The 13,814-nt window shown below is 34.1% G+C and overlaps 2 protein-coding genes across 4 annotated transcripts in view; both read right to left on the reverse strand.

The window, feature by feature from the left end:
- Positions 1-4,515, reverse strand: part of LOC147078019 (uncharacterized) — a 43,141-nt gene extending 38,626 nt beyond the window's left edge. For all 3 annotated transcript variants that reach the window (XM_085961109.1, XM_085961111.1, XM_085961110.1), the window contains exons 1-2: positions 4,141-4,515; positions 1,602-1,744 (exon numbers count right to left, since the gene is read on the reverse strand). In XM_085961109.1, the coding sequence (XP_085817235.1) occupies positions 1,602-1,744; positions 4,141-4,226 (229 nt within the window). In that variant the 5' untranslated portion in view covers positions 4,227-4,515. The remainder of the gene's footprint in view (positions 1-1,601; positions 1,745-4,140) is intronic.
- A 633-nt stretch (positions 4,516-5,148) lies between these two features.
- LOC147078020 (uncharacterized) lies at positions 5,149-9,371 on the reverse strand. Its single transcript, XM_085961113.1, has 3 exons — positions 9,064-9,371; positions 8,004-8,066; positions 5,149-7,155 (listed from the first exon to the last, which is right to left on the reverse strand). The coding sequence occupies exons 1-3, from the start codon at positions 9,298-9,300 to the stop codon at positions 6,808-6,810; spliced, it is 648 nt and encodes a 215-aa protein (XP_085817239.1). The 5' UTR covers positions 9,301-9,371; the 3' UTR covers positions 5,149-6,807.
- Between the last annotated feature and the right edge of the window lie 4,443 nt (positions 9,372-13,814).

Consider the following 13,814-nt stretch of genomic DNA (forward strand, 5'->3'; position numbering starts at 1 on the left):
CATGAAAATTTTCCATAATTCTCATTATTTAATGTGAAATGAATCATCGAAAGCTTAATGTGTATTTAATAGCTTCCCTACAAAAAAATATTCTAAAATGACATTCCTACGAAGTTAACCAATAAAATAAGGTAGGGTCGTCACAACAGGTATCAATAGTTCTTGACCGATACATTTTGTCATTGATACTTCTCTTTTGATAAGATAATAAAAATAGTCAATATTGGACCAATCAATACTTTTCCCCTAGTTGGAATATTTAAATTCTGATTGGCAATTACCATGCATTAGAAAATTTCCAACATTTTTAGCATAGTTTTTTCGATAGTTTTACTCCAAATGGAGCATATAGATACGAATCAGTGTTTTTTCCTGTCCCTGCATTGTGAAAGAACTATTTTTTTAATGCACAAAAAAATAAATATGTACCTAAAGTAAAATGGGGTGAAATTAGACCAATGCTATTTTAAAAACTTCTTCTGGTTGATTAATGTATTCTTCTTCTTTTTCTTTCGACTATGTCCGATCCTAATAGGATCATATGGGCCTCCACAGAGTGGAGATTTTGTATTAACAGATTTGATTTTTACGAGAAATGGATGTCAGCCACTTGCTCAACCTATTAGGTCCATACTCTGACTCACACACAAATTGAAAAACAATATGTGTACTTGCCAGACCCAGGATTCGAACCTGGCACCCTCGACACTATAGACCGGCGCTTAAGCCACGTGACCATCGTGGGTGTGATTAATGTTTTAAGCGTCAAATATTGTCAAATAGCTACTATATAAATATTAGAATTACATATTTTATCATGCCTATTGGTTTTTCAAGAAAAAACTGTGTCTGTAATATTTAAAAAGTATGATACACGCGAGTAATGATATTTTTTCAATACAATAACAGTAATCGATATGATATCTGTCAAAACAAAGGCTCCACATTATAGGTAGGTACCAAAACTAGCATTACATTGATCCAAATATTTATCATTACTTAAAATATAATAATACATTTCCAAGAGTAATTAATGACTAAAATAATAAAAGCGGATGCAAACTGAATCAATAATTATTTTGAGTTACACAGTAATTTATGTGCATTTATAAATGATACATTTTGATCAACCTGAGTCAATAACTTTAGATTCAATTTGTGTATGATTCACCCTCCTTCTGAGCATTTCACAATGATTTTTTTCAACGAATTTCCATTTCTTTATGCACATTCAATTATTGTCATACTTCGATGAAAATAAAATTGCTTTGTATGTTGAGACGTCAGAAAAAAGTATCTAAATTTCATACCAGCAAATATCACTGGATAATTGATTGGATTACCATTAAATCTTAAACAATAAGAGGTTTCAATTATAATGGTTTTTTTCATTTTATCATATCCTTGTCAAATTGAACGAGAAACAAATATGAAAAGTATTATTTGAACACGTCCTCATTCTGCACTGTGAGTAACAGAGGAATAACAAAAATGACCGGACCCAAGTCACGATTTTCAAACATAAGAAATTAGATAAAGAGAAAAAAAAATTTATTCTACTGATATAGAACATAATCACCGTGATCATCAAATCCACTTACCGAGATCCAAATTATCCAAAAAGGATATAATATCGTTCACATTTTGGCGACATTCGGGATTGTTCTGAGCGTGCCATGTTCCTTCGTTTAACCATGATCTCAGCTCAGAATCGTCTATCTTCGGAGATTCGGAAGTTTGCAACCTAGAAAGGAAAACATTGCTCTTTATACTGTAAAGTGTAAATATACTAATTTAGTGTAAGATAAAATAAATGATTAAAACACAACTGTCCACTGTTTTAGCTTAAGGGGATATGTAGGGATTGAGTGCCTATAAATTTATTGCATTAATTAAATTTAATGTATAACTGATTTTTTAACATTATGACGATGTTATGAATTCCTAGTACCATCATGTTAATCTTTAGATTGCCAAAATGATCTGATTTCATGAAAATTAAACTATAGTAAAAATGTTTTACCTTACTTGCTTGTTAAAAAAAAAAGTGACTTTCTCAAAATGAGACGCCTCCTTAGCAATCGAGACCTTAACCTTGATTTGAAACGAAACTGCATATGAATCGCTATTATATTATCCCAAATCTTTTCTATGGAATGGAGGTATGGATGCGAAACCGGGAGATGTCACTGTTACAGTGAGTTGAGGCTTTCGATATGTGGCTATAAAGACATATCCCCAAAATGATGTCTTCAAACAAATGGGAAAGGATCGAGAAATTCTGCATATTATAAAAACAGAAAACTATCTATAGTACCTCGGCCATATTATGACAGGATAAAAGTACAGCTCATACTAGTACTCATTACTGAAGGAAAAATCAACAGTAAACATAGCAGAGGACGATGCTGTATTTCATGGCTTAAGAACCTCCAAGAGCGGTTACGAGTGCAGCTCCACTGAGCTGTTCTGGGTGGCAGATGATAGAGTGAAGATCGCCCTGATGGTAGCCGACTTCCGATAGAGGATGGCACGAAAGAAGACGATAAACGGAAGATGAATTACTTTCTCATATCTCTAGTTATAGTTCAAACTTTTGACTCTCAACCATCTATCGATGTCACGGATAGATTTGAAACAAAGTTTTTGTTAATTCTACAACATTTGAGTTATTTATGTTGACAACTGTTTCGAACTATGAACCCATCTTCAGAACGACACTAGGATAATAATCAATGGCCAATCATTCAAATAAGTATAGTGCTATAGACCAACTTCTATATTAGTTAGCCTTCTACGTTCAGCGCAGAATGCGTTGACACTGTTACGTCACATCGCACCGTGAGTGTAAAACCAAGGCGTCTGCAAATTTTTCAATTTCGAGATTAAATGCAAAACAACTGCAAAAGTTGTGAACTTGATAATGTAAAAGTGAAGTAACTGAAAGAACATGCAATATAATGTAGATAGAAACCAAATATTATGGTTTTTTTTAGAAACTCTATTTCTCCTAACAAAACGAAGACTTCAAACCCTAATATATCCAAAATATGTCTTTTGCAGATGCCTTGGTTTTACATTCATGGTGCGGACATGCTCTTTGCGTGTTCACTTGTCATAGCTGATGCTATATCTCTATACTTAACTAGGCTCGAGGTTGTTAAAAGTCGACCGATTCCTGCATTTTATTAAATAATATCAGTTGCTAAAACATAAGGGTCATTTTGGCGAAAATGAGTTATTAATCAGGTTAGGTTTTTTAGAAATTCAAGTTACAAATAATTCTTTGGTAGGGTAAAAATCTAATACTTATACTTAATATGAAGAAATTAATAAAATTAAATTGTTGTTTTCAAACATACGGAACGTATTTTAACTTATGGCAACAATATTTTGGAATAGCAAACCCAATACATATGTACTTACCTACTTTCAAAGTACTACTCTTAGATTTCAAAGATTTGAAGCGATCTTCACTGTTTAATTTGAGTCATTGTCATGGTTTTATTAGATGTTTCCGAAGCCCAGAAAAATAATCATCATTTCCACTATTGTACATACTTAGGTATATTAACACATTTTATGGAGAATTGACTGATAGTCTGGTAGCCAGTATCCGAATCCCATATTGACGTGACAAACGAATTTTACCCAATCAGGAGACTCATCGAGTTTCGGATACATTATCCAGTGGATAATGTATCCGAAAAAGGTGTAGTTTGTAAGAATGTTAAAAGTGACAGGAGATGAATGAATACAATTGTACAAAAATAACAGTTATTTTTTCATCAGTGTTGTATCACAACTAGATTGGCAACTTACTTTAGTTCGATGAGAAAGCAGTTTAAGTATATCATAGTGAAATATCTTGTTAGTTTCAATAAAATTATATGTGAAAGGGAATGTCTGAAATTTCGTGAGTACCAGAGGACCTAGATAAATAAAGCGGGTATCTACGTATTCTGTTAGAAACAGGATGTCTTCATGTTCTCTAAATGAAAGTAAATTTTAATGTAATCGGAATGTTATTGAAATATATTAATCGACTTGTGCACGAAAAGGGCATGAAATATACACGTAATATCAACTTTCAATAATTCTTACACAAGGTGAGAAGGAATTATAAGAATATGTATTTACCACGTCTGATCACTCCCAAACTCCATTTCCTGGACATCAAGGATGTCCAGTTCACCGCTAGAATTCGATCCAGGAGAATTTGTCATCGTGCTATTTCTGCTTTTGACATTTGGCACAAAAAAACTGTTATTTATTTTTTAAAAACACATATTGAAATTTTCGCACGACCTTAAATAATAGGCACAACGCTTCAGAATGTTCCTTTTTGGTCAACTATCACATACAATACTGTGAGTTGATTCTACACAACACATTTCTAGAATTAAACACGGTACACAACAAAATCAGTCAGACGATATATTTAATCACAGATATCAACAGTTTACAGACTCCACATAATAACGATATAACGACTTCCGACATCACATCAAAACCGTCTTCTTCTCTTTTTATTTTTAGCTATCTGGCAACTTACGATCATTTCCTCGATTGTCGTTGATTTGACATGTGAAATTATACATGAGTAAAAAGCATTTTATAATAAAAAAATAATACCATCATTGTTTATTTTGCAAATTACGTCATCCTGACAAAAGTCACATAAATTGAATCAATTAGCTAGCAACATTATTATAGATAGAGTATTATTAGTCTATGGATCAAAATCATAGATAATACATCAAAATCTTTTTAGTATTGACAGATGAATTTCAAACAAAATAGTTTTAAATTATTTTTATTCATTATTAATAATCATATTATAGTACATAACTATTTAAAAGTTATTAAACTTAAAAACTGAGGTAAATCTATAGCACTCCATATCGTCAGTGTTTTGAAACCAACATAACCTACAGTAACCCAAAAATAAGTAGGTTGTGTTAGGTTTCGGGTTGTTTTCCAGTAGATTGCGTTAAGTTAACCACATTACCACAATGACAATATGAAGTACTACAAAATTACGGCACGGACAAGTAACCATCAGGTATCCAACTAAATCAGTGCCTTGTTACAAAAATATTTTACAGAAGGCTCTGTTATGAGTTGTACTTAATAAGAAAATATTTTTGTTAAGAATAATATAATTTTTTGCAAATACATAACTTCATTGTTGATGTACAGAAAGGCACCTGAGATATTATATTAACTCCAAACATGACTGCTATAATTTGGCTGTAAGTTTGTTTCAATGTTATTGATAGTTTGGTGACGTTTAGCACAAGCATAACGCGCAACTCCAGTTTAAATTCTATTCATCCATGGTCAAATACTGACTAAAATGATTGGAAATGAATTGATTCATACTTCAACTGGTTTCAAACAAAGACATGACGTAATCAAAATTATTAATTGTAGGCGAGCCGCAAACATAACTATTCACCACAGTTACCTGGGAATGCCACACGCTGCTGATTGCATTTTGCTTATTGTTTGAGATATTTGCACACATTGTGACTTGCTACAATAGTTGTTGGTACCGAAGCTCGCCGTTGCAACCACCCAATGATCTCCCCTTGCACACATAACGACTACAACATATCTGGCCAGTGAGGAACACATGTCAATAGCCGCGTACTGACTGGGCGAGCAGCTTCGGGAGGCAAATATTCGGTCGATCGCCTCGCCCGATCCAAGCATTGTCAGTTTTTGTCGATGCTCAAAGGTGCCTCGGTATGATTACCGCATGCACTCATTATGGTAATATTTTGCCTCACTCTCGCATTATGGATAAATATCAATATTTAAAGCTGGTACAATTATAAGGTAACTACAGACGGCTTTGGGACTCGTAATGTTTAGAATACACGAATAGGGGTCTTAGGGAAGATGCGTGGAGAAAGAATAGCCGGGAAATTAACCATCCCGTATCGGATCTGAAAAAGATCCTCTTCGAAAAAGAAAGTCTTTGATGGGATCATACAGAAAGGAAAAGTCAAGTCAACTTTCATACTTATGTTTTTTTTTTTAACTCAAAACCGTTTTCTCGAAACTTTTCAAAACTCAAAACAGATTTTTGAATCAGTAAAAACGCAGTAGCTGCGATAGCAATTCGCATGCGCGGCCCATCTCGACTTCGCGAAACTAAATTTCTCTTGTCTTTTTGTGGCTCGGCCATGCTGTAACGTTAATTTTGTCGGGAGCTGCCTCACGACAGTCGCTGCACGAGGCATTGCTCGCTCAGTCAGTATGCGGCTATTGGTGGATACACTTGGCCATGAGAGATTGTGTCTGCGTTAGGCTGTAATGGTGAAGTGTGAGAGCGACGATCTCAAATCAAGGTTTTTATATGGCATAGATAAAATACTAGACATCCATAATTTATACATTTCAGCAGGGCTATTCTAAATAGATAACGTTTCTGTTATTTTTATTGCTCCAAAATAACACGGATATCACTCGGACCAAATTCATAAAGAAGGCAATAATGTTGTTAGCACAGTTAATACGTCTTACTTGATTCCAATCGGATGCAGTTGGAATCAAGTTAGACATGTTAATTGTGCTATTCGATGACATTTGACAGCTCACTATTAGTGCAGTCATGGCCGGTCGGGTTAAAAACATTTCGCCTGACAGTTAACTTCCCGGGATATTAACTGTCTGAATTCGGCAATTCATAATATTTATCAGTTTACTTTATTGATTTTGTGATATGTTAGGTAGCCCTTGCTTATGTGGTTGAAATTGGTTTGTGGTTTGCATGTAGGAACAAACTTATAAAATTCTTCACTTTTGTTTAAAGTCATTTAAAATACTCAATTCTTCTCGTTTCAATTTAATTTTCTCCACATCAATCTGAGCCTGCAGTAATTCTAATCGCTTTCCTTCCACTTTAGCGATGAATTGCAATTTAGTCCTCTCAACATCTATCTGTGCCTGCACGAGGTCGCATTGTTTCAATTCCAGCTTTGAGGGGATCCGGTTGCCATCAGACTTAGCATTACCTTTGTTAAAATTAATATAATCATTTTGATCATCAACATCAATAATTTTTTTTTTCACCGGCATATTGCGTAATTTTTTGAATGGATCGTATCCAATAGCTGTGGCCCATGTAGGTGGCTCATAATCTTCCTGAAATATTAAAAAAAATGTCATATTTAGAGTTTACATACTTATCTAATCAATGCCTATTTCTTTCCTTCTCAATTATTTTGATTGTTAAAAATATTTAAAAAATGATGTCCACTTTCTTCCCCCCGCTTATATCATAATTCAATCATTATTAGCTTTGTAATTATTATTAATGGTTCTTATTAATAAACACACTTTAACATATTATGGTAATATGTTATGCTTATGTAAGTAAATTACATAATTACTCACTCAAAAGCTGAGTATTTGGGGCTACTGATTGAACATTTTCTCAACAGACTATTTATAGGGAACGGTTGCTAGTAATTCAAACCCATCAGGTCTGTGGGGTATGGATCCGAAAATACATTGAAAAAAACATGTTCATTTGAGCCATGATTCATGGTAATTTTGAGTCATAATTTTTTTTTTTAATAAATCCATAACAAGTGTACTTTGAAAGCATCAATGACACAGTCGGGATGGAGACGGAGATACAATAATGACCTACTTATGCACTTGTACAGGAACCCGCGCATCAATCAATCGAATTAGAATGCCAGGTAATGTTCATAGGATGTACGAGTCACACATGATGAAACTTGACATTCAGGAATTATTCAGGCATACAGGATTCAGGTTTCGGAAAACAAACAGAGACCCGGTTGACCTCGTACAGGATGGAAGCATAGTGTTGAGATGAATTTAAAGACCTTGAACATCCTTAAATAGAGGTAAATGGCTCTGCCCTGGATAGAGGCCAAGAACTACATAGGGTTGTAGCACCAGGAAGAAGAATAAATTGAAATAAAGCAGTTCTCAATAATTATAATAATAATGTGTAATACCTGTATTGAATTTTTACTATTGGTCTCGGAAACTGTATTGTCATCCAGGAAAAAGTCATCAAGCTGAAAATGAGAATTCATTTAGATTTAATAGGTGTGTAACTGATGATCGATGAATATACTTCCAAATTAGTTGGTAGACAGTCTAATGCGGTGATGGGTAATCTATTTTTCAATGTAGCCTTGGGTGTTGCGAATAAGTAGTGACACTACATAAAAATTTTAATGTATTTTAGATATCAACAGATTTTTTTTATATGTGCGACCCATATAAGCTCAGTAATATATTTTTTGGCCTACCAAACGATTTGGGTTGGGCACCCCTGCTCTAAAATATGTAGAACAAGTCAGGTTATATTAACAGTTTATTTTACTATGTGAGCTGGCAGACCCAAATTTTCCACATTTTTCACACACAGGTCGAGACACAAAATTGTAAATCCGACGGTAGTGCTAGTAGTTATTGCTCATATTTATAATGCAATATATTTATAGAAAACAATTGTTAATTGTTAATAATTTGAACGAAATATGCAATCGAAAATCTTGATTTATTACCAACCGGTTACGTTGCATTTTGAAGATAATTAATAACAAGCACTACTGTCGTAATTCAAAAGTTAGTATCGAGGCCTAAATATAGTTGGCATTGGTCTACAGATGGCTTCATGAGAAGATGACTTAAACTTTTCCTGCGCTGGTTACAACATTAGGAATATATTTTGGGGTGGGGTATGGTTGAGCATTTCAATTCATGAAATTCATCATTTCGAATACCTACTGTGATAGTGAGGATATACAGACGAACTATAATGGTTGTCTTTCAAACCATTTGGTGATGGGACAATGTGGGGTACAACACACCACCACATAGTATGTTTTATAATATGATCAAACTGAAGACATTATTTTCTTTGGAGTTATATATGTAACCATAATCGATAGAACGCCACTGTGGCAGGAGCAGATGAAAAGTGTTAAGGTGGCCAAGTATATTAATGCTGACAAAAATCAGCTCACAAGCATAGACTGTATTTGTTATATCCGTTGAAATACTAACTGGGGATGAATCATGTGTATCCTTATCAGTTTCTTCCACACCGTGTATAAAAGTGAAAGTTTTGTTTCGTTTGGCAGCATAAGCCGACGGGTGCTTCCGTTCCATATGTAATTTCAAATTAGTAACTGATGTTTTAAATGAGAAATTTGATTTGCACGAGTTACATGTGGCAACATAGTCCCCAGAAGTCGTGAAAAAGTTCCAAATATCACTGGTCCTTCTGTTTTTTTTGTTCATTATCTTTTGTCTACAAAATGAAAATTGACATTGAACGTTTTACGTTGTTTTCATTTTGTATTGTCCATACTTCACTTCTCTTTGTTTTGACCATAGACTAATGTTTTGACGTATACAAGCTTGTATTGCCACATGTTAAAATACTATAGAGAATAGAATTCATTCAAATTTGTGCCAGATTTATTTCACAATTTTGAAATTAAACAAAATATTACAGTCCCGCATAATTATGATAAATTATACTTAAGTACTTATTTATATATGAGCATTAATATTTTATATCGAATATTATTGACAGGAGTTTTACCTACCAATAACACTCTTATTATTCATGTTGACTTTGAAGTCCTTGAGATAGGATTTTCTCTTCCTTCTTCGCGTGAGGTGTTATTCTACTAATTTATTTTCCTTTTTCTTGTCGTTGGTCATTCCTCCCTTTTTATTTACTGGTCATACCGCGCGCCTTTTTTATGTAGGGAGTTTGGGACTCCTTTATCTTCATTCTGGATTTGGCTTTCTTACTGTTTAGATATTGCGTCTGACATTTCATTTCTAACTATCAAAAAAATTTATCTTGGACGACCGTTAAGGCGATGTCTTTGGCCTAAATTACACATATAATGTGACTTTCACGCAATCTATTTATATTTACAGGCATCTACCATGAATTTCTAAAAATCTGTTACTAAAAACTTTGGTCGATTCCAACCAGATGGCAGTAAGTTACCATAATAAGTTGCAAGTATGATGAAATTGCCAGATGAAAAAAATCGCTAGACAAAAATTCATTTACATATTATAAGAATATAATATATTCTACTTACTATAATATTATTATATATATATACTTATTCAAATAATTATTAATTTTTTTAAATAAGTACAATATTTTATTATATCGTATTGACATTTTTATGATAGTATATTATAATATATTGTAGGTATATAATTTGATCAAATTCAATTACACAAAAAACGTTGTTTATGGAATTACCTTCACTTATTATAATATAAAAAAGTTCTACTAGTTATTTTGTAATATGTGACAATCTAATTCACTGTGAATTGACACATATAATTTTAAATCGTCTGCCAAGAGTAAAAACTGGATTCCATTGATAACATTGACAATGTCACAAGATTTGATATAATACACGTGATATGATATAAGAAAATAAAATATAATCGCTAAGACACTTCGCTTTCTTCCATTTTTTGTGATGCAAGTGCTTTAATCGTATGTTTTTAATTAAATCAAAATTGAATCATTTTGGGTAGCGACGCGAAGAGCCCGATGATTTTTTTATAAAGAATGACTTGTCAAATACATTATAATATATACATTGGTAAAATACCTTCACTGCAGCATTGACGCCACTAATCGAATATAAAATTTCCCAATCAATATTCTGAAATTCGTAATACATATGCAATAGGTCGCCCTTAAAGAAGTTCCACAAATTATTATTAATAAACTTCGATTCAGTACATTCACTGTCTCCATTTCCAACATTATGATGTTGAATACGACTATTTGTGAACCGTAAAGAATTTAATGGCAAATCTATTGAGAGTGCAGGGTGATATTATGCATCTTCAGGTATGAGTGGGTCGGCACAGGCATGTACCGGTACACAACAATCTAAATCCGCCATAACTAAGTCTAAAATTCGCGATTTCACATTTTGATACATCCCTGTTACAGGCGGGCTTCTCCCGGTGTAAAATAATCATTTAGTAGTCATAAGTCGAAACGTAACCCTGACCTCTAGAAACGGCTTCATAAAACATCTAATCTGATTCCTTGCTCAACTACATAAATTTTTTTTATTCATAAGTAAAGGCCTTCGTTCGGTGTGTGAAAATCACATACTGGGCGGAGGTGTAATTAAGATAAATTTAATTTGATTTAAAAAGTTTAAATGATGATGGATGAGAGAGATAATTTTAAGACTAAATATAAGTATTCATATATAATAAATTTTGCCGTGCTTGCCAGCAACGTTAAAATCTCCACGCGCCTGCGCCGGGGTGGTCCTCGTGATTCGTCAAATCAAAAGCATCACGCGATAAAATTTGGCCAATCACGAGAGTCCTTTTTGCTGGACGGCGTGGGTACGGGGAATTTGAAAAAGAAAGTTAGTAAGCGTCCTTTGTAAACCGTGTACGGACCTGTGTAACTAATTGTAAAAACAAAATATGTAATGGACTATAAAGTAACGTTGTCCAACCAAATATTAAAATATATAACGCTAAGACCGCACGAGAAAGACTTAGTGTTTTATTTAATTTTACCAACATATATAAATCCTTTTTTTTGTGAATCCGGGGTTCGATGGACACCTGAGCTAGCCGCTGGAACCCCGGGTATCTCAATTTCTTATCTCTGAAAACTGCTTGAGATTCATACAGGATAAAAAATGAGATGAATACAAATTGAAATCACCAATTATCAACTGGCAAGTTTTCAAAGTATGAAAAGAACGAATTATATGCATCGCGAGACGATCGCGGTGGAAAATACACGCAACAGTGAAAAATGACCCATTTCACCGTAATCGAATAATAACGACGTCAATAGCTGCAGCAAAGTGACAGTCAACAACAGATATACTGTCTGGTCGGTACCACCTCTCTGCCCAAAATAAAAATTGCATTATAGTGAATTTTTTTTAGCTTTATAAGCTGGCGACCCCACAGAAAACCCGTCGCGTTCCGAGGTTGGGAACCCTTGGTCTAAACAGTCATCTCGCTCGAAAGTTTAGCTTTGCCAAGAAAAGTGCTGTTAAAACATAGCACTTATTGTAACAATTACAACAATTGGATACAAACCTTCCTTAGATACGAGGGTGGGTCAATAATTCCTTAGAAAAAAGCATTAAAACAGGTTTTATTTTTGTATTTTTTTTTTATTTCTCAACATAATTTCCTTGGAGCTCAATACACTTGGTTAGACGTTTCTCAATTTTTTTTAAACCGTCAGAAAAATAAGTTTTCGGAAGGTCCTCAAAATAAGCATTTGTCCGATCGATGACTTCTTCATTTGAAAAAAAACGTTGTCCACTTAGCCATTTTTTTAAGTTTGGGAAAAGGAAAAAGTCTCTGGGGGCTAAATCTGGCGAATACGGTGGGTGGTCGACCAATTCGAACTTCAATTCTTCAATTTTAGCCATTGATCGTAAACATGTGTGAACACGGGCATTATCCTGATGAAAGAGGATTTTTTTCCTGTTTAAATGAGGCCGTTTTTCTTCAATTTCGTTTTTTAGCTGGTCCAATAAAGATGCATAATAATCCCCTGTTATTGTTTTTCCTTTTTCCAAATAGTCAACGAAAATAATTCCACGTGCATCCCAAAATACAGTAGCCATAACCTTACCAGCTGATTTTACGGTTTTCGCCTTCTTTGGACATGGTTCGCCTTCGCAATCCACTGCTTTGACTGTTCTTTCGTCTCGGGAGTATAGTGGTGTATCCATGTTTCATCTACAGTCACAAAGCGACGAAAAAATTCATCCGGATTGCGTTGCATGAGCGACAACAGGGCTTTAGAGGCCACCACCCTACTGCGTTTATTGTCGACTGTGAGCAAACGCGGCACCCATCTTGCAGAAATATTTTTCATGCCCAATTTGTCATGTAAAATAGAAATGACGCTACCTTTTGAGATCCCTGTAACCTCAATTATCTCACTCAACTTTAATCTTCGGTCACTTAACACCATATCGTGGATTTTATTGATCATTTTTGGTGTAGTCACCTCTACAGGACGTCCTGAGCGTGGTTCATCCTTTGTTGATGTACGACCACGTTTAAATTCATTTAACCAGTTATAAATAGTTGCAAGTGAAGGAGCAGATATGCCGTGAACTAAATCCAACTCATTTTTTATTTCCTTTGCTGTTAACCCTTTTATATTAAAATGTTTAATAACAACTCTAAACTCAATTTTCTCCATTTTCCATTTTTCCATTTTCCACAAGCAATTTTTTTTTTTAAATGTACGAGAAACACACAACAACCCGACCAATCTGATTGAAACTTCGCAGCATACTGAATCGGTAGTACCGCTGCATGAAAACAAACCGCTTGCAGTACTAGTCGCGCCACCTGTCGGCTTTTCTAAGGACTTATTGACCCACCCTCGTAGCAGCGGGAAGCGTCTTGCGTACATAGTCAAAATTGTTTAGGTTTAGGAATCAGGTTATAGAAAGTATTGAGAATACTAGACGTGTTGAAAATAAATCTTGGTGAATATCTTCACCTTGGAAGTGAATAGAGGTAATCCACACAAAATTCAAAAACGTTTTTATTTGACCAAACAATTTTTGAAATACTTATTGGTTATAATTATTATTATGGCGAAGAAAAATAACTGATTTTTTTACAGGAACATGTATTTCCATCAAATTTGCTAAACAATCTAATACACAAATGACATCCGTGAAGCTCTATTCACTTCCAAGGCGACGATATCAGGAAAACATGTATAATAAATAGTAAAACGCATGCGT

This window comes from Rhyacophila brunnea, unplaced genomic scaffold (genome assembly GCF_057557595.1).
Source record: "Rhyacophila brunnea isolate RB1 unplaced genomic scaffold, BYU_Rbru_1.0 scaffold_12, whole genome shotgun sequence".
NCBI classification, from domain to species: domain Eukaryota; kingdom Metazoa; phylum Arthropoda; class Insecta; order Trichoptera; family Rhyacophilidae; genus Rhyacophila; species Rhyacophila brunnea.